Below are 20,766 nucleotides of genomic sequence, written 5' to 3'. Positions count from 1 at the left end.
TAATAAGGGACCTTTCGGGCAATGGCCCTTCTTAAAAGGACCTGAGAGGCCAGAGAGATGGAGTGAATAGTTACGTCTCTCCATTTCATGTCTCTGGCCTCCCTATCTATGCGCTGAAGGAGGCATATTGTCCGAAAAGTCACCTATTATATTTTTCCATTTTAAGGCATTACTTCTGTCTGTGCACCGCTGCCAAACACAGCATCACCAAATAATCTGCATACTTTTACAAAGCGTCCTCTTTTGTTAAGTCTTGTACGGAGGTGATATCGACGCTGATTGTTTGTGTTATGATGCGGTGGGGGTAGGAGGCGTCGAAGCAGACAAGCGTGTTCGAGATCTGCCTGCGAGCGGAGCTGGTGGAGCCCACGTTGCCGGAATACCGTGAGAAGCTGCTGCATATGCGCAAACTGCGCTACGACCTGCTGTCCGACTGTGTCCCGGAGGGACCCTACCAACAGGTATGGCGGCCAAGCCGTTCTCTCTCTCGGATTAGGCGGTTGTGCGTACACACCGGCGCTTCTCACCTGGTAGGGGAAGGAGGGTGGACATGGAAGCCTTTTGGGCTGTGAGGTAGGGGACGCAGACTGCGGCGTGAATCAGGTGCAGACATTTGGAATGTGCGTGGAGGATTGCGCAAGCACCATCTTCCGCTGCAAATATTGTCAGTGAACGCGTTGAGTCATGTGCAGACCGCACGGCAGCACTCACTCACCGTGGGGCAGGCGGCGGGGGTCTGTGCTGGGATCGTTGGAGAAAAAAGTTTGGAAATCGTGTAATGAGCATTTTGTTGGTGTTTGCGTAATTGTCATGGATGTATCTTCTTGGTTCTTTCGGTAAAGTCACGTAGAAACAAATTAATAAAATAATAAAAATAAAACATAATAAAATAATTCTCACGACGTTTTGGCCACAACGCAAGTAGCCGTCTTCAGGTGAAGAACAGGTCTGGAACGCCCCAGGCTTGGAGCGACTTTTTATGTTGGGATGGAGGGGCGAAGAGCGTCTTGACAAAATAATTTGCATATCAAGAGGAATTTAGCATATTTATGGGAAATGCAGAAATGCGATTAGTGCTACTTGTGAAATGCGTAGGGGGTCTGGCGAGAGGTTTAAAGTCACTATGCCCATGCATTATGCAGGATTAGCAGCATCAAAGGGAGGAAGTGAGGTCAGAATTAATAAAAGGAAGGAATCTTCTTGGTTCTTTCGGTAAAGTCACGTAGAAGGGAAGGAATAAAATAATGAAAATAAAACATAAAATAATTCTCACGACGTTTCGGCCACAACGCAAGCAGCCGTCCTCAGGTGAAAACCAGGTCTGTCGAGGCGACAGCGTCTGAATGAAACGGCACACGTGCTTGGAGCATATATATAAGCTGGGTTGGAAGGGGGGAAAAGGGCGCCTTGACAAAATAATATGCATATCAAGAGGAATTTAGCATCTTTATGAGAAATGCAGGTATGTGTTTAGTACTACTTATGCCTGTGCATTATGCAGGATTAGCAGCATCAAAGGGAGGGGATATGGGAAAAGCAGGTATGTGATTAGTACTACTTATGCCCGTGCATTATGCAGGATTAGCAGCATCAAAGGGAAGGGGATATGGGAAATGCAGGTATGTGAAAAGTACTACTTATGCTCGTGCATTATGCAGGATTAGCAGCATCAAAGGGAGGGGATAGGGGTAGCATTAATAAAGGGAAGGAGTGTTAATAGTATGTAGCTGCAGTAACTAAAACCACCACGTAAACAACTAAAGTATAAACTACATAGTATCATCAGTATACTAAATATACTCTACAATAAGCTGAGTTACTAACAGTAAGTAATACATTACAATTCTACGTCGTAAAAAATATATCATATGCTTATTATGTTTTATTTGTATTGTTTTATTACTTTCCTTCTACGTGACTTTACCGAAAGAACCAAGAAGATGAATCCCTGCAGTCACAAGGGAAGGAATGTTAATAATATGGCGCAATGGGAGACTAGTGGTAGGAGGCTTGCAGTGGAGCAAAGAATCCATTCCTTGCAGAGAATATAAGATATATAGTCAATGTCAGTGAGTGGACTGCGGTCTGAAAGTCACCATAACCGTGAACACAATCAGTTAAGATCCGAAATGGTTTATTACGTCCTTCCAATGATTGCTGAGCCAGAATCCATCTTCTCGGTTGAAATTGTCTCTGTGTTTGTATATGTGGATCGCCTCATCGACGAATCTCTCATGGTAGCCGGATGGCTTGCAGAGAACCTCTGTCTTGGAGAAGTCAATATCATGTGAGCCCACTGAATTGTAACAGTGATCTGCCACGGCTGAGGTGTTTGTCCTACCGTGTTTCAAATCTGCTTTATGTTCACGGATGCGGTCCGAGACATGCCGTTTGTTTTCTCCAATGTAACTGCTACCACAGAGGCAACTTAGTTTATAGATGCCAGGGTACTGTATGTCTGGAACCACGTCTTTTACAGACGGGACCAGATCACGGATTTTGTGTACTGTGTTGAATCGGACCCGGATCTTGTGTTTTACCAGGATTTTGGAGATCTTTTTTGTGACCCCAGCAATGTAGGGTAAGGTGATTGTTTTGAAAGGCTCCTCAACAGGATTCTTCTTGATGCTTGGAGTGATGGCGTTGCGGATTGTGTAGTCGGAGTAACCATTAGCCTTAAGAGCTTGGCGTACGTGTTTGAGTTCACTGGCAATGTGTTCCTGGTCGGAGATGCATTGGGCTCTATGGTATAGAGTCTTGATGAGGGAATTCTTCTGGGATGGATGGTTGTGGGAATCCGGTTTTAGGTAAGCATCCGTATGGGTGGCTTTCCTGTAGACAGAGTGGCTCATTGAACCATTAGGTCTCCTTTTAATTAGGACATCCAAAAAGGGTAGCTTGCCATCTTTTTCGACTTTCGTGGTGAATCTGATGGCTGGGTGTATGGAATTGATGTGGTCGAGGAATTGGTCTAGAGTAGGTCGGCCGTGTGGCCAGATGACAAAAGTGTCATCTACGTACCTCTTCCATAAGGTCGGGCGTAGAGTGGCAGTCTGGATGGGGTCAGTCTCAAATTTCTCCATGAAAACGTTGGCTACAACCGGAGATAGGGGGGGGCCCATTGGGGTGCCCTCAGTTTGTTTGTAGAAAGTTCCATTCCAGGTGAAGTATGTGTTGGTTAAGCCGTGTCTTACCAGGGGGGGTACCCCAGTATCTAGTCCTTGATGAACCAAGTCTTCAATGATTGCGATGGTGTCAGGTACAGGAACTTTGGTGAATAAAGAAACCACATCAAAACTGACAAGCAGGTCGTCTGGGGACAGGGAAATTCCCTTGATTGTCGATACCAGATCAGTGGAGTTTAGTACCGCAGAGGTGGTTTTGCCAGTGAAAGGCCGCAGGATTTCAGACAAAAAAAGGAGACCTGATGGTTCAATGAGCCACTCTGTCTACAGGAAAGCCACCCATACGGATGCTTACCTAAAACCGGATTCCCACCACCATCCATTCCAGAAGAATTCCCTCATCAAGACTCTATACCATAGAGCCCAATGCATCTCCGACCAGGAACACATTGCCAGTGAACTCAAACACGTACGCCAAGCTCTTAAGGCTAATGGTTACTCCGACTACACAATCCGCAAAGCCATCACTCCAATCATCAAGAAGGATCCTGTTGAGGAGCCTTTCAAAACCATCGCCTTACCCTACATTGCTGGGGTCACAAAAAAGATCTCCAAAATCCTGGTAAAACACAAGATCCGGGTCCGATTCAACACAGTACACAAAATCCGTGATCTGGTCCCGTCTGTAAACGACGTAGTTCCAGACATACAGTACCCTGGCGTTTACAAACTAAGTTTCCTCTGTGGTAGCAGTTACATTGGAGAAACCAAACGGCATGTCTCGGACCGCATCCGTGAACATAAAGCAGATTTGAAACCCGGTAGGACAAACACCTCAGCCGTGGCAGATCACTGTTACAATCCAGTGAGCTCACATGATATTGACTTCTCCAAGACAGACGTTCTCTGCAAGCCATCCGGCTACCATGAGAGATTCGTCCATGAGGCGATCCACATATACAAACACAGAGACAATTTCAACCGAGAAGATGGATTCTGGCTCAGCAATCATTGGAAGGACGTAATAAACCATTTCGGATCTTAACTGATTGTGTTCACGTTTATGGTGACTTTCAGACCGCAGTCCACTCACTGACATTGACTATATATCTTGTATTCTCCGCAAGGAATGGATTCTTTGCTCCACTGCAAGCCTCCTACCACTAGTCTCCCATTGCGCCATATTATTAACAGTCCTTCCCTTTATTAATTCTGACCTCACTTCCTCCCTTTGATGCTGCTAATCCTGCATAATGCATGGGCATAGTGGCTTTAAACCTCTCGCCAGACCCCCTACGCATTTCACAAGTAGCACCAATCGCTTTTCTGCATTTCCCATAAATATGCTAAATTCCTCTTGACATGCAAATTATTTGGCAAGATGCTCTTCGCCCCTCCATCCCAACATAAAAAGTCGCTCCAAGCCTGGGGCGTTCCATTCAGATTCTGTCTCCTTGACAGACCTGTTCTTCACCTGAAGACGGATACTTGCGTTGTGGCTGAAACGTCGTGATAATTATTTTATGATGTTTTATTTTTATAATTTTATTAATTTCTTTCTACTTGACTTTACTGAAAGAACCAAGAATATGAATCTCTGCAGTCACGAAAGCTTTAAATCGAAATTTATCATGGATGTGTTTAAATGTGTAACTTTCTTGCTCAGCAATTAAGCAATGAAAGGCCAATGTGTTTCCTCGCTAAAGTATGTGAAGGGGTTTCACATCTCCCTTTACGACCCTGAGCCACTGGTGGAATGTTCACATTTCTATGGCAGGGGGACCATTCTACAGAACAAGCACTGTTTATTTCCCTTTTTAACATGGAGCCCATTGAGGGATGGTCACATGCTCTGACCGTCTTTCCAAATCATCATCCGGTTTGCTTAACATTGCTCAGGAATTTTTACTTAGATTTTTTTAGATTGTTTTTGTGGAAATTGGACTCTTGAGTTACAAACCCTTAAAAAGGTGTGTGTTTGTTTTTAAACAAGACGCCCCTCCCTCCTTTTCTAATATAGTATGATAGATAGTGTATCTCGCACATTTGCACGGGATATGTGGCAGGGTGGAGGGTGGGTAGGGGGAGGCGCGGTGTCCATACGATGCGCCAACAGGCACAGCACAGAGGGATATCGGTGACATCGCCTCGCATGTGTACTTAGCCTTGTGCCAGGAATCCAGCCAGGAAAACTTTGTTTAGAATAATGTGTTTATCATTGCATTTTGGTTCGCGTGTTGAGATTATCACAGACAATTTGCTGAAACGTTTCACTTACTGGTATTCAGTGTGGTATGGTTATTTTATGAGGTTATATGTCCGTTATCGGTGGAGCTGAGGCATGTAAAATATATGAGCAGAGTTATATTTCACTTATTTGACGTGTCGCCATGCTGTGTGACGAATGCTTTTCTCCATTTTCAGGTGGCGTTGCGGTATTTGATTGGGATTCTGTACATTAACTTCAGCATGCTCTGGGATCCAGCTGTGGAACTCATCAGGTAATTACCACTGCACATATTCAAAGATAATGGGTGTTTTTATGTTGCAAATATCAGCAGTGAAATCAAATTGGTAAAACATCCACATCAGTGGTGAAATACAGCTATTGTTCCATTCTTAAAACAGTAAACTGCAAGCCACTTGGCCTAATTGCTACAACCTCTACTGTAGCCCTACCGCTAAAATTGTGTATGCTTCTGTTGGCACAAGTAAGACTTTGGTCACAGAAATATAAATGTTGAGGCTCAACAACCACCTCCACGTTTTTCTGACATAGTAAACCCTCTATCCTCGGTGGTTATTGGAAACGCTCCCAAGTGCAGAATCCGCCAATGCAGAAACCTTGTTTATATGGGAAAAATGTGGTTATGTTGCTGGTACGTGTGAACATAGGGGGTAAATGTTTCATAACAATGACTATAATAAATAAATAATGAATTATACAACTAAGGATTGAGCAGGCAGCCGAGGGTGTGCCTAATCTTCACAGACAGTTTCCAGTGTAACAACATTCTGTGCGCACCTCTCGGGTGAGGGTGGTCTGCCACTACGCACACTCACGTAACACGGGAATCCGGCGGATCGCGAATAGGGAATTAGTATACATTTAGTAGCTCGCAAATATGCAAACCTCGCTAATCCAGAACTCACGCTTAGCGAGGGTTTACTGTAGTTAAAAATGGTAATAGAGTATTAAATGTCTATTTTCTTGAGTTACTTTTCTGAAATGTTTTTCAATCTCACCATTTCCATATTTTTTCTATTGTAGTGGTGTAAAGAGTGGTTATTTTGTTTGGCAGCTCTCATGCTCGGGAAATGAAAAGCAAGGCATTTTGGGAGGTATTTGAGGAGCAGCTGGAACTTGCGGCCTCTCAGAATGGTACGGCTTGCAAGGGACCAGTGGCACTGCCCAGCACATGCTGCACCACTTATACCCGACATGCACAAACCTATCCACATTCACGGCAAGCAGCCTCTTCCGTGGTCTGTACAACGTACATCCTGGCGCACACTGTGCACTGCATACCATGCTGTTAACATGCACATTGAGCTTTTCTTTGGTTTCTTCGGTAAAGTCACGTAGAAAGAAAATAAATCAAATAATAGATCTGGAGGTTTAGGATTTACGTGATGACGACTGCTTGTGTTGCAATCGATACGTCGTAATCTATTATTTTATAAATTTTCTTTCTACGTGACTTTACCGAAAGAACCAAAGAGTAATTCCTGCAGTCACGAAGCTTCAAATCAAGTTTTCACATTAAGCTGTTTTTGAGGTGTCAATATTTCTCCCAACCCTGTCATTGTTCACGCTTAAATTATTTACAAACAGTCCGTGGGATCGTTTTAAAAGCAACATGTCTGCCCTTGGTTCCATTCCTGCCACTTCCGAGCTAGCGCGTTCTATCTTATGCTTGTGCCGCCTACTTTAGTGCCGTCTATTATCATTTTCATGCTCGTTAAAGTCCAGCCGTTTCTTTGTATTTACAATAAACATCCACATAACCCCATATCTTAATGAGTGTATTTGACGGTTTGTTTTTTGAGGTGACGAATTAAGCCATGTATACAATGTAAACACGATTTCTTTTGGTAATATTTCCAAACGCAGTTTCTGAATATCATTTTCACGCACTATTTGAACATCTGCTTGGATAAAAGTGTCATGTATTTGAGTTATGTTTTTTTGAACACTCATATTTTTGCAACCAATATTATTGATAACAGATTTTTTAAAGTTAGACTCTCGAAATTAACTGGCCAAATTTTTCTGTCGTGAAGCCCTCCCCCAACCAGTGGAGCCAAATAAATGTAAATTTGCACGTATGTCATCCTAGTTCTTGAGCAATGTTATGCTTTACATATCAATTATTCAATTTATGATGCAAACGGACAATGCCCCATCTTCATGTGCTATGGAGTGTGCTGTGAAGAAGGGCCATTGCCTGAAGTGTCGTCTATTCACTGTTTCCTTGTAAGGCCACTGTTGCTGACGAATGCGTACCACTGTTGTCATTTGCGCTTGTGCACCACGCAGCAGTACTAAATAACATGTTCAATTATGTGTTATCGTGTTTTTTTCCACCCCAAACATCCTCAGAGAGAATATTACGTGAAAGTCTGAATGATTATGAAACAGAGGACGAGGCTGTTGGACCAAACGGAGCTTCTGGCAGCATTGAACGTTTGTGCTGGCAGCAGAAGCTGGCGCTCACAGTGTCCCCCGAGCGGCAAGATCACGTGAACTTCCGCCTGCATCTCTGGAAGGCCATGGCTGATTTTCCGGAGAGGGTGGAGCCACATTCTCGAGATCTCTCGCCCTTGCTGCTCCGCTTTATCAGGTTGGTGCTACTGTGGGGAGCCATGCGCTCACATCTGTATATATTTTTTTAACAGTTGCTGAGCACAGGCCCAAAGGCGCCCAAACACTGTTAAAGTTGGAATAGGTAACGGTGAATATATTTCTTGAATTTATAAAGTTAGGTTGTTAAATGAGCTTGGAAAAGAGAACTGGAGGGTATTCTTAGGTGTTTTCGATAAAGTCACGTAGGTAAAACATTAAAATTAATAAAAGTAAAATAAAATAAAAATCACGACGTTTCGGAGGCAACACAAGTCTCCGTCATCAGGTGGGACCGTCACAGCCAGATTTGCTGCATCAAGTGAGGCAATGATTCAAGATGTAATCCCTTAAAAGCAAGTTGAGGGGGGAGGAGAGGGGGGGGGAGCTCATCAGAATGTGGTAGCCAATGAATGGAACGTATCGGGGGGGAGGGGGGCGGGGCTCAAAGACGGCACGAAGTGCCACGTAGAACGCATCGGGAGGGGGAGGGGGGGCGGGGCCAAAAGAATGCACGACGTGGTACACGAGGGCGGCGGCGTGGACGTGGTTGTGCGCAAGCAACTACTGCTGCACACGCCAACGCATTGGACAGAGAGGGGGAGGGGAGGCCAAAAGAGAGTTTGGGGTGTAAGTGTACGTGGACATGTGTGTGTACAAGCACCTGTTGATACACATGATAGAAAAGAACGAAAATGCCCATGTTTATACCAGTGCTGGCTGAACAATGAAGAGAGTACTGTTAAACACTGGGGATGTTAACACTCGGTAAAGTAAAGTAAAATAGTGCCTGTCAGATAAGATGGTCCAAAAATGTGTAATTAAGTCTTTTTTGTGTGGTTGATAACATCTTTCCAATGATTACTAAGTTGGAAAGATGTTAACAGTCTGGTAGACAGTTTGGTAGACAGATTCCTCAATGTGCGTAGAGGAATCAAGAAGACAGTTTAATGGAACAGTAGCCATGGTTGGGAGTAATAGTAGAAGAGTTATAAGGAAATGACTGACTGCCAGTGAGCGAGTAACTGGATCTGATTAGTCCTACCTTATAAATCGACCTGAACTCCCCAATACGTGGCCCATCGCTCATGCCATTTGTGACCGGAACATTCTATGACCTGGTTATTTTGGCTATATTTCACGTAGGCGTGAAAGGAGTCAAACTAGTTTTTAATGATGAAAAATCTCGTGAAAAGGGGTCACAATAGGGCAGGTTGGTGGGTGAATTTATTGAGGTCTGCTGTTCAAAAACTGAAGAGTACCCTTTCTCTCCACTCTTGTGCACCACCTGCTGATGTTTTATGGACTGGGTTACAATTTCTATAGCAAACATATGTACGGGCTGAAATTAAAAATGATTGTGAGTGTACACAGTGGTGGTAGCGTTAACAACTAACAGAGCGTTACAGTCGTAATAATCATGGTTAATTATTGAGGCTCTTTGAGCCAGACTAAGGTGGCAGCCTTGGAATTTAAAGGAGAGTTAATTTATGAGCCTAAAGGATTTTCCCAGGTCCAGTAGTAACTCCGAATGATCATAGAGCCAGCTTTAGACAGACTAAAGATGTTTAGGTTTCATTATCCGCTCTCAATACCCAGAGAGCTAATGTTTGGATATGTTATTCTGGTTATGATTCTATGTAATTTTTTTTGCATTTTAGTTCTATTTTTCTGCTATTTGAACACCCATCTTGATGTTGGTCCAAAATAAAATCGGAGGGTCTACTATTTTTTGCCAGCTAGAATGGCAGCATCCTTCTTTAAGTCTTTCCAATGTTGACAGCTTCTTTGCCTGATGCATGTACCTATATATATATATTTGTTTGTTTCAATGCAAGTGTCGTGACATATGGGATGTCACTGTATGGTGCCGGCCCGGGAGGGCCGTGGCGTGCGATCATCTTACGTCGCGGGCAGCACCGTGTGAGCTGCTGTGTGAGGCCGGCCCTAGCACAGCACGGCGTGCGATGTACTTACGTCGCGGGCAGCACCGTGTGAGCTGCTGTGTGAGGCCGGCCCTAGCACAGCACGGCGTGCGATGCACCGTCATCGCGTACACCCCGTATGTGGGTGTAGTACCAGCCCTAGCGGGGCTTGGTAGCGCTGGGATAGCGTGGGCACCACGCATAGCGTGTAGTGCGGGCTCCCACAAGGGGGAGCGGGAGAGTGTCAGCCCAGGGGCAGGGTTGCCCCGGCTATGGCACTCTGGTTGACCCCGTAGACACGTGATCCGGAGTGTCCACAGAGAAGGCCCCCAGTGGGGGGGCTAGGGGGTGATGACGTGTCCAGGGAGAGCTCTCGAGAGGGATCGAGGGGGAGCTAGAACGCTCGCGAAGGTGGGCGGGGCCGAGGGCGGAGCCGGCCCCGACCCGGGAGGATATAAGGTGGGTCCCTGAGAGGGACCGGGGTCGCGTCGTTCTACAAGCTGGAAGCTTTGCATCCTACGTCTCAAGAGGCATGAACACGTGGCCGGGGATCCGAGTGAGGGTCTGACCCTTCGTCGCTGTAACCCCTACGAATAGTGTAGTTATCTGGGTGGTCACTACCCCAGGCTGTATCTGGTTAAGGGGCAGTTACCCCTTTGTATATACGTGTTACAATAAATGTGTTGCCTCTGAAGAATAACGTCTGCGACTCAGTTGGACTCACTACACAAGTGTCCAGGTTCAACATGTGCCGTATGCATCCTAACTAGTCTCGTCCATCCTCTTCATATTTTCTCAATTGTGGGCCTAATTTGTTTTGTGATGTAATTTTTGCTATGTATTTTCCTCTTTTAATTTTGCTTTGGTAGTAGCAAAGGCATTTTGTTTTTGTGTTTTCTAATTTACATTGACGGGATGTAATGTATGGCGTGCCCACGCAGCCAGGAATACTTCCCAGCAGATCTCCTCGTAGCCCCCACCGAAAATCTACGCAAGAAGGGCTGTGCGAGTGCTCCGACGGAGGAGGCGTCGGCAGAAACATCTGCCGCGTGGAAGGGCGAGAGCGATGATGAGGAGGAGGATGAAAAGGATGAAGAGGTTCAACAAGTGCAGCAGAAGAGGAAGTCTTTCAGAAAAAAGCCAAGGCGTGCGGCTGTCAGGTGACCACGTGTTCTCTTCAGTGAGGGAGATAACTTGGGTCGTCCTGTTTCTTCAGCTAACCATTCATTCGAATAGCTTCACTTGACAATGAGCTTGGTTAAGAATGGATGGGGTCTCCTTCGGTGACTTCAGTCAGGCTTTTTTTTAAATCAGCTGTAGTAGAGTGGCATCGTGTTATTGTGGTCGAAGTACGCTTATAAGAATACGCATATATAATTAGGCAACCGAGGGTTCTCCCTCTCAGCGAGTGGCATAACTACCAAACGCTTATGATGTGGGAGAATTTATACTCAGAACATCCACTGTTGACTTCTCACTGGTGGCGCTCTGTTTATCGACTTCCCCAAGGGAGGAAGGGGTGAGTTGAACCGTAACCAGAACTTGCGGCTTGTGCTTGAGTCGCATGATCTTCTGCGTTTGAAGTTGGAGATCGTGCACGCTCACTCGCCTTGGAAGCGGTGTGAAAATAAAGCAAAAATTAAAGTTATGAAAGCTAAAGTTGAACTTAAGGAGTGGAGAGATTCAATGGAATATCTAAACTGTCTAAAATGCGTTTCCCAGTAGTATATTGACACTGGCATGCAGTGCTCATTAAACAAGTAGCAAATTATCTTGTCTGGTGTCTCCTAGAGAGCTGGTGGCCCATCTCAAAGTATTTTCCAAGTTCAGCAATCCGAGGGCCCTCTACCTGGAGTCCAAGCTTCGTGATCTTTACTACCAGGTGGGTTTCTCCTCATCCTCTGTATAAATCACACATTACTTTTAAATCACTCAAGTGAAAATTGATCACTAAGGCTTACTCCTTATAAAGATTAAAGTGGCTTCATGCTTGCGTTCACACGCAAATAAGTAGACCGTATTCCCTCTTTTTGCACGAACTTGCTATCCGCAAATTTTGGCTATCCACGAATCGCATCTGGAACTCTCCACGACTACATCGAGAGAGAGAAAGAAAGTGATGTGAGAAAGTGATGAGAGAGAATGTGATGAGAGATAAAGTGCTGCGAGAGAAAATTGAGAGAAAGTGATGAGAGAGGAGGAGATGAGAGAGAAAGTGACGAGATAGAGATGAGAGATCGAGAAGTTGTATAAGCTGTAGGCCAACATCATTATCCGTGAAATGTGCAATTCACGATTATCTCCGGAACATATCCCTTGCAAATAATGAGGGAATACTGGCTCACCATTCTTTCTAACATGTTTGCTTTAGGTAGTCCTGATGTCCACATGGGACATGGGTTATTATTTATGAAAGCTAAATGGTGCAGATGCACAACTATCTTGTTTACTTTTTGACTTCATTGTGCCTGAAGAGTAATGGCAATACTCATGATATGAAGGCAAGCATCTGGATAGTTCAGTGCCCATGCTGCTCAGCAAGTTCATATTGTTGTAAATGATTAAATTACTACGGCAGCCTGTTCATTCTTTGGCCGATTATGAAAGAACAATGTAAAAACTGTGACACTCCTTGCAAGGGCCAAACTTCTATTGACTGTTGTTATAGCATAGTATCATTACATCAACAGAAGAAAGTTTTCAATCCATTAATATTACCTGCCATGACGTTTGTTGGACAAAAACACCTGTAACAAGAGCTAAAAATGAAGCAGAGACGCATGGAGCGATGCGTGTGTTTCGTAGAGAGATTCATTATTACATCGCAGGACAATGAGGGGTGGTGACTATAAACGTGCGTTCATCTCGCAGTGGATGGAGTCTGTCTGGTAATGATTACAAGTATTCTAAAAGGCTTTTTCATTCACAGTTGCTGTGCCATCGGGACCAGGATGTTCAGAAGGTGGTTCTCTCGTGCTTGCTGACCTACAAACCCAAGTATCTCTTGCCCTACAGGTATCAAGAATGTGCAGCTTCTGTGTGTGCACAACGCGTGTGTGCGACATTTACCTTTATTTTTTGGTTGGATCAATGATGTCTTGTTTTTATAGCATTTCATTTGCGTGTTCGATTGTTGGGGGGGAGGTGTTATGAAGTAACGTGGCTGAGCGATGGGTGTGCTGTGCAGAGAGAGACTGGAACGGCTCTTGGAGGACCGCTACTTCAAGGACGAGATTGTGCACTTCAGCGTGTCTGAGGAAGCTGGCCTCGTGAAGGCTCACGACCGCGCTGAGCTCATGCCTGTTCTAATGAGGTGATCTCTCCAACCCACGTGCCATGTGGAGCGCTTTAACAATCCGTTGAAAAAAATAAGTGTTGCCATTTTTTAAAACCAAAATCGCTTCTGGTGACCGCTTAGCCAAACCATATAAACATCTGTGTGACCCCCTAAACATGACCGAATGGTAATTCTGATATTTAGTAACGTTCTTCTTCCTGTCTTGAAGAAAGTGGTGTTCGTCAGTGTATTATTCATCCTCCATTGACCTACAAAGAGAGCTAGGCATTTTTATGAGGTCCAAATACTGATTATGGATAGACATGCTGTGCAGTAAATAAGTCCTCTAATCTTATATTTGTAAAAAATGTGGAAATGTTTGCACATTGTAACTTAGTTTTGATTCTTTGTAACTCTTGCTACAGTCACACGAATACAATTCTCATTGGCTCGCTCTCAACTTGCCCAGACTAAAGATTTTGGCAATTCAGAGATGGCTACCCTCGAGCGAGCCTCACGTGGCACAGGCCTCGAGCCTCGAGCGTGCCATGCAGTGCGTGTATTGCGTGGAGCACAGCGGTTAGCGCTCTAATCTCAATGCGTGCCATGTGGTGCATGTACCGTGTGGAGTGCAGTGGCTCATGCCACTCTGCGCTACGAACCCAGCAACCCGGGTTCGATTTTTCACTCTTGGCCAACACTGGTCATGATTATCTGAATCGGTCCTGAGCCACGCCTAGGTAAATTCGGCTTCCAATGTGTACCTGGTGCAGGGTGTAAACATCGCCACTGGAGGGATGCAAGCAGCCAGGCGTGGTGCTGGCCACCCACCACCTTGTGTGTGCTGTCCTTCATAGGCGCTACTCATGAACAGCACTTGCCCCAAGTCTATTAAGGCTACACGGGGGATCTTTGTCTTAGTACCGCGCATGTGCCGCACCTGTAGGATCCTGTACGGGCGCATGATGAGCAAGACGGGGAACCGCACACAGGGCCGCGCTGGGGCCACCACGCGCATGTCCATCGTGCTGCGCTTCCTGGCCAGCTCGCTGCCCGAGGAGATGCACATGTTTGTGCGCCTCCTCCTGGAGCCTGTCGCCTCTTTCATGGAGGGTAAGAGCCACTCGCCTGCCGCTCTGCGGACCCCCTTCGCACAGTGGCACCTCGCAAGTTGCATTCTCGTTCATCTCGACGTATGGATTAGCAGATTAAATTAATATGACTCGACGCCACCTATTCTGGTGGTCTCTGTTGTACTCTCAACCGGGTTTGCTGCCAGTGTTAAAGTATGTCAGTGTTCAATGTCTAAACTGTGTTTAGTTGTACACATTTGTAATGTAGCATTCAGAGACGATGTCTAGCTTAAGTTATATGTATATATTTATTACATATTACAGTCCACCCGACTTGATGACACGTTATCAGGTGGACACAGGTTCACTACATAGCGGACTGACTATATAGGAGCCGTCGATGTAGTAGCCACGGGGAAGTTATATAACTTCCTTCCCTGCCTTCCAAGACGATGAGGGCGATCCCCCGTGATGTCAGCGACGACAGTCCGGACCCCCAATCCCCACAGCAGCCTTGAACCCCGCTCCGTGCAGCCTTTTATTTCCCCTCTGCTCTTCCACGTCCCTTTCCCCGAACTTTCTCCTTTGCCTCACTATATAACACCCCATCTCTACCCCCACGTTGACTCCTCACCCAGTTAGCTCACTTGACCTTGCCTGTTTTCATCGCTGCAATCATTATTTATGGAACTAGGCCCCATACTGTCCTTACACATTGAAAGTGGTAGTGGCAGGATTTTACATGGTAATGCTTTGTAGTTCCAAAGATCAGTTTGTTTAAAACATTCAGTGATTGCCAACAAATGAGGAATTTAGTACATTTTGTGAGGTTGTCGATTTCTTAATGGATTTGATTAATTTATGAAAACCCATTTTTTTAATAGTTATTTTTTGTTCGGAGAAGATAAAGTTTATTGGTGTGTGAGACTGGACATGTGTGGTGTCTGGCATGTGATGATGATGCCGTTGCCACTGTCGCTGGTGGACGCAGGCTCGTGCGTGCACGCGGTGACACGTACTGTGCAGGAGCTGGAGCTGGGCTCTGTGATTCCCCTGGGCCGGCAGCACGGCATCCTCAACACGGTCGACACGCTCATGGCCAACGTGGGCCACCTGCTTCACGGCCACCTGTCACAGCTGCTGCAGATCCTCCTGTGCATGGTGGCATCCTTTTCGCACATTCTGGATCAGCGCGATCAGGTAGGCTGCCCCCCCAGCAAAGGAACGACGCGATAATTAATGTGTTGAACCCTCTTGGCAAACCCGTCGTTGATTTTGTATCTACGTATGTATGTTTGAACTTCTTTCGTACCGTACGTAGCCACCAGTGCTAATCGCAGGTGCGGGTTGTAATCCAATAAACACTCAGGGTTAGTAGCATGATTGATGACTTAAAACTTTGGTGACTGCAGGAATTCATATTCTTTGGTTCTTTCTGTAAAGTCACGTAGATAGAAAAAATAATAATTATAATTATAAAAAGTGAAAGTACTGGCAGTCTATTATGTAGACTGTAGCCTGAATTTTAAGCTGATGAGCATATTGGCAGTCTATAATGTAGACTTATTCTGGTTCTTTCAGTAATACAAATAAAATAAACACAAAAACCACAACGTTTCGATCGCAATACAAGCGGTCGTCATCAGGAAAAGGGGGGGGGGGGGGTTAGCCTCTAAAGGCAAACTGTTTATAAAGGTTTAGAGATGGACGTAGCCCAAGTGTGTCAGCAGCATGGGCGGGGCAGCTAATGTTAATGTTGGGGGAAAGACAAGCAACTGCAACTACACCAATCAATGGGCCGCCAGGCAATCATCTCCACACACCCACACTGCTGATGGTGGAGGCTGATGAGAAAAAACACAAATCAAGTCTTGACCCAAAGTGGTTGATGACATTTCCAATGATTGCTGAGTTTATAACCATCTTCTCGGTTGAAATTGTGTCTGTATATATGGATATCTTCATGAACAAATCTTTGTTGATAGCCAGTAGGCTTGCAAAGTACCATCGTCTTCGAGAAATCAATTTCACGTGAGCCAGCTGCATTAAAATACATCTGACAGACAAACGCTTCTCCGTGCTGTTCCGTGGCCGATCCACCCACTTTCCTTCCCCTCTCCATTGTTTGCCATTAGCCCCCGGCCCTCTCAACTCCCCCAGTGAAAAGGGTCGAAAAGCACTGCATTAAGGCGTTACAGCAAATAACCATGACTGGGGGATGAGGGAGATAATTTTTTTTTAAGCATAATATCATTATCATGACACTCATACTGCGTTTAGTTTAGTATGCTTTTGTAAATTCGGTCATGCAGAGTGAGACTACATTTGTGACATGTTTAACACTTTAGAAAAGAGTTGCTTCTAGCGATGCTCTGCAAGGCCATTTTACTCTTCATTGTCATGTGACAGCGTGACCAAATTGGTGGCACATTTTACCAGGTGGCGGGGTCCTCTGCTTTACTCCGAAGCTGCTTGGTTATTGTGAGTGCCCTTGTTACATTATGGACCCTGCGCTGCCCGTATCACTGATGCGTGCCTGCCATTGGCACTGTGACCCTGATTGCCTGCAGGTGCAGCCGCGCTCGGTCGCGCTCGTGAAGCGGCTGCGACGCCTGGGCCAGGATAGCCTGCTGCACTTTTTTGAAGACAACGATGCGTACGCCTTCTCTGCTGGCGAGCTGGAGGCAGTCTTCCAGGCACTCTTCTGGCCCCTGGTAAACGGAGTCTGTGTGTGATAACTGGACATAATAAACGCACTCGTGAATTCAGAAGTATGCAAGCGAGTTGATGCGTTCTGAATCTTTTGAAAAGCAGGTTTATATGTAATAATTCTGTGATGGTTCATTTTTATATCAAATTCCAACTTGCCTTCTTCGCTTGGCCATTCTTACAGTTGAATGACCCTCACCCACATAATTCAACTTCATTCTGTAAACGCTGCGAGCCATTACGAAGCGCAAGCGGTGTCGTAACAATTGTACGAGTGGTCACATCGGGGAAGGTAACACAACTTGGTCAACTTGGCAGCTGACTATGGCGACAATAAGAACATTGGCAGATAACTTTTATATGGTGCATTACTTCTGTCTACGTTTTGTGGACTTTCAACGTGACTATATTATCCGAGATTAAAATACTAGGTATTTTATTTTAAAAACCCACGTTACTTATACTGTTAAACGATTTTTAAAAAGCAACAGATATATGGCGTTTCACATTTGGTGCTTCGATACATGGCCCTTCAACACAGCACTTGATAAATCTACATATTACATGATCTGGTGCTATTCCCAATTATTAAGCCAGGGATGTTTGACTCTTGTTTTTTTGGATTAGATTACAATGATATAGCCAAATAATAAAGTATGAATCTTGTGTGCCTTTGTGGGTTCCTTTTAGATTACTCGCCTGTCCACAGAAAGCCAGTACTCTCCTACGCCGCTGCTCAAACTTGTACAAATGTGGAGCCAGATTCCAAGGTGAGTGGTTGCGCGAGCCTTCAACGTGTGAGGCTGGATCACTCTTGAACCAATCAAAGCTTTGTCGGACATCAAAATTACTCGATTCAATATGATAAATAATGAGGGAATTATTAACCTAAAATATGAGCGCACAGTGTTCATTGATAACCTTGAACATCCAGCAGTATTGACAATAGGGCTGTGTACATGTGTTGGTTCAACACCCTTAATCTTAGCTGGGACACTGTCTTAACCGCTGCTTGAAGAGGAAAACTCTACGTTTGCCTCCCATAGACACTAAGAATCCTACTCTGTCATGACGCAACTTATTTGGGATGCTGCATTTGCGGTGGCGCACAACCTCAGTGAACAATAAATGCAACACATACTATGAGACAGAGTACGTGCTATGAAGAAGGGCCATTGCCTGAAATGTCTATTATATATATTTTTTCTTTTAAGGTCACTGGTTGATGAACATGTAGAGTACTCTGTAATTGTGGTCATCTCTGCCTCTTGACATGGAAAAGGTTGTCGGTTTAAATCTATGTGGTTCTATCCTGGTCCTCCTCACCTCACCGAGTCCCACTATATACCGATGTATTTCTTAGTTCTACGAGATTTGATCGGTTCCAGAGTTGTGTCTCTTGCAATGTTTGAGTGAAGCCACATACACCAAATACTGCAGTGAGTGTTAAGCCACCATCTAACTCAAACACACACTCTTCCTACTTCTCACAATAGTGCTGCCAAAATTTAGTGTTAATCGTTGTCATTTCGTTTCATCTAAATGTTTGGATACATTTACAATCTGTCATGATAGTTACAACATTTTGAAATTTTAGCACTTTATAGGGCGATTGTAAAGTGCCGGCCCTGGATGGAAAGTAATGTATGATCGTCACAAATAATATTATTCTTTTTGAGTATGCCTTAAAATGTAGGATAATGCCTGCTTTTCTGGTAATGCTTTTGAACCCAATAATTTCTCTTAGTGTATTTGAAATTTTGTAGGCTCTCCTGGAAATTTCACCAAAAAAGATTCAGCAATATTTCTTCAGTAACTTTCCATCCACGACTCTCAATCTTTTCTTCATTTTTTCCCATAATTCTTGGCTTTATTTTGTATGCTTCTTGATAATTTTACAAAAAGTGAATGGTTGTCAGGTCAGAGGGCCTTTAAACTTTGGCGACCTACCAAGTGTTTAACCGTGCTCGTAACGTCTTCTCAGATGGTGCCTCCTGTCTGTGGACCCTAGCACACTCTCTCCCAATATTCTTCAGATAGCCACAACACATTGAGATTTATTTTGCACTTTCACGATCTTGTAATGAACTAAGACAAGTGTTGCCACCTGAGTAAACAAAACAAAAATACATACTTGAAATGTATTAAACATTTGTATTAATAAAAATTCCATAATACCACTGCACCATGTACTGGATGTATTGTTGGATTGTTGCATCGCGAGATTGGGAGAAGTGGTGGCAGCTTGGGGAGGCCTTCATCCAGCAGTGGAGTGATTGATGATAGCGGATGATGACGATTGACAGGATAATATATGAATATCTTTCCAAAATAAAGGACGCCAATACTTGGATTGGATTTTACACTATCTAACACTTATTGTATATACTACGTTGCCAAAATGTTGGTATAGTCTAATAACTGTGTGGTGTTTTCCTTGGTGTGCAATTGCAGGTTCATCCCACTCTTAGCCAAGGAGCACCCAGAGCATCTCGAGTGCAGTGTGCTGCCCAACGTGTATGCACTGCTCAAAGCCAAGAATCTGAGCCCAACGACGGCCCAGTGCGTGCTCGACATTGCCGAGAACCTGCTGACCGTGCCTGACCCGGAGTCCACGGAGACGCACTCGGCGCTGTCTACGCAGGGCTGCGTGCTCCCCGCACCTGCCAGCCTCCCCGGTACGGCATCACGTTATGCCTCTTTGCCACAAGTTCAAGTAACTTCACACCTCGACACACGACGAGCAGCAGATCTGTGTCATAAGACCCTCCACCACCTGGCATAGTGACACAAATGAAATGATCACACTTACATGTATTTAATTTGCCAATTATGGTTGTATTAGCTCAACGGTAAGTTGAATAGCAATTTTAATTGGTGCGTTAAACGCTTGTAGACTTGAAAGTTACATTTGTTTGCTACGTTGGGTGGTGGAGGATACGAACAAATTTGGCAAGATCGTTACCTGGCCCAACCAAAAAATCAATCATGAATTGTAATATTAGTTACAACAACCTATTTGGTAAGTTATATAACGATTCATTTGCCAAAGTAAAACTGTTTGTCAGGCCCCATGGTGTAATATGTATTCTTTCACTCTTATCGACCCTATCTCTCTGGCCTTTCCAGTTTTATTCTACTAGTGGGAAGTACCCGGCGTTTCCTGAGAGAAAAAAATATTTTAAAACTTATCTTAAAAACATAACATACATACACAAGTACTAATCTATTGTGAAAGCCCGGCATTCCGTATGTCCATTTGTCTGTCAACAAAATTATAAGAGGCTTGAGGAAGTCCTGAATCCAAAATTAATAGAAAGTGGCGGGTAAATAGTTTATCTAAAAGGTTTCCTAAAATTGTCGACACCCCCACCCTCGAAAAATATTTTTACCCCCCCCATAGGCATATATACCTACACACCCTACATACAATAGAGTGAGTAGTATCTAGCGACTCTAGTAGTATCTAGTGACTCTAGTAGTATCTGGCTCGACAGTAGTATCTGGCTCTACAGTAGTATCTGTTGACTTTATAGTAGTATCTATTGACCCTACAGTAGTATCTACTCACTCTACAGTAGTATCTACTGACTCTTTAATAGTATATACAGACTCTATAGTAGTATCTGCTGACTTTATAGGAGTACATACTGGCTCTACAGTAGTATTTACTGACTGTAGCAGTATTTACTGACTCTAGTGGTATCTCCTGACTGTAGTATTATCTACTGACTCTACAGTAGTATCTGCTGACTATATATCAGTAAATACTGACTCTACAGTAGTATCTACGGACTACAGTAGTATCTACTGA

At 44.5% G+C, this 20,766-nt stretch overlaps 1 protein-coding gene across 1 annotated transcript in view; it reads left to right on the top strand.

Annotated features, from left to right (window-relative positions):
• UTP20 (UTP20 small subunit processome component) overlaps positions 1 to 20,766 on the top strand; it is a 115,551-nt gene that overhangs the window by 12,892 nt on the left and 81,893 nt on the right. Inside the window, exons 19-31 of the mRNA XM_061564720.1 lie at positions 309 to 461; positions 5,550 to 5,626; positions 6,428 to 6,507; positions 7,729 to 7,969; positions 10,835 to 11,053; positions 11,685 to 11,775; positions 12,823 to 12,908; positions 13,081 to 13,206; positions 14,117 to 14,283; positions 15,235 to 15,443; positions 16,814 to 16,957; positions 17,643 to 17,722; positions 19,407 to 19,630. Of these exons, the coding sequence (XP_061420704.1) occupies positions 309 to 461; positions 5,550 to 5,626; positions 6,428 to 6,507; positions 7,729 to 7,969; positions 10,835 to 11,053; positions 11,685 to 11,775; positions 12,823 to 12,908; positions 13,081 to 13,206; positions 14,117 to 14,283; positions 15,235 to 15,443; positions 16,814 to 16,957; positions 17,643 to 17,722; positions 19,407 to 19,630 (1,897 nt within the window). The remainder of the gene's footprint in view (positions 1 to 308; positions 462 to 5,549; positions 5,627 to 6,427; positions 6,508 to 7,728; positions 7,970 to 10,834; positions 11,054 to 11,684; positions 11,776 to 12,822; positions 12,909 to 13,080; positions 13,207 to 14,116; positions 14,284 to 15,234; positions 15,444 to 16,813; positions 16,958 to 17,642; positions 17,723 to 19,406; positions 19,631 to 20,766) is intronic.

Source organism: Lethenteron reissneri, chromosome 33, assembly GCF_015708825.2.
Source record: "Lethenteron reissneri isolate LAM-NWPU_2019-01 chromosome 33, ASM1570882v1, whole genome shotgun sequence".
Classification (NCBI taxonomy): domain Eukaryota; kingdom Metazoa; phylum Chordata; class Hyperoartia; order Petromyzontiformes; family Petromyzontidae; genus Lethenteron; species Lethenteron reissneri.
The sequence above is the reverse complement of the archived record's forward strand: the minus strand, read 5'-3'. Positions and strand labels throughout refer to the sequence as shown.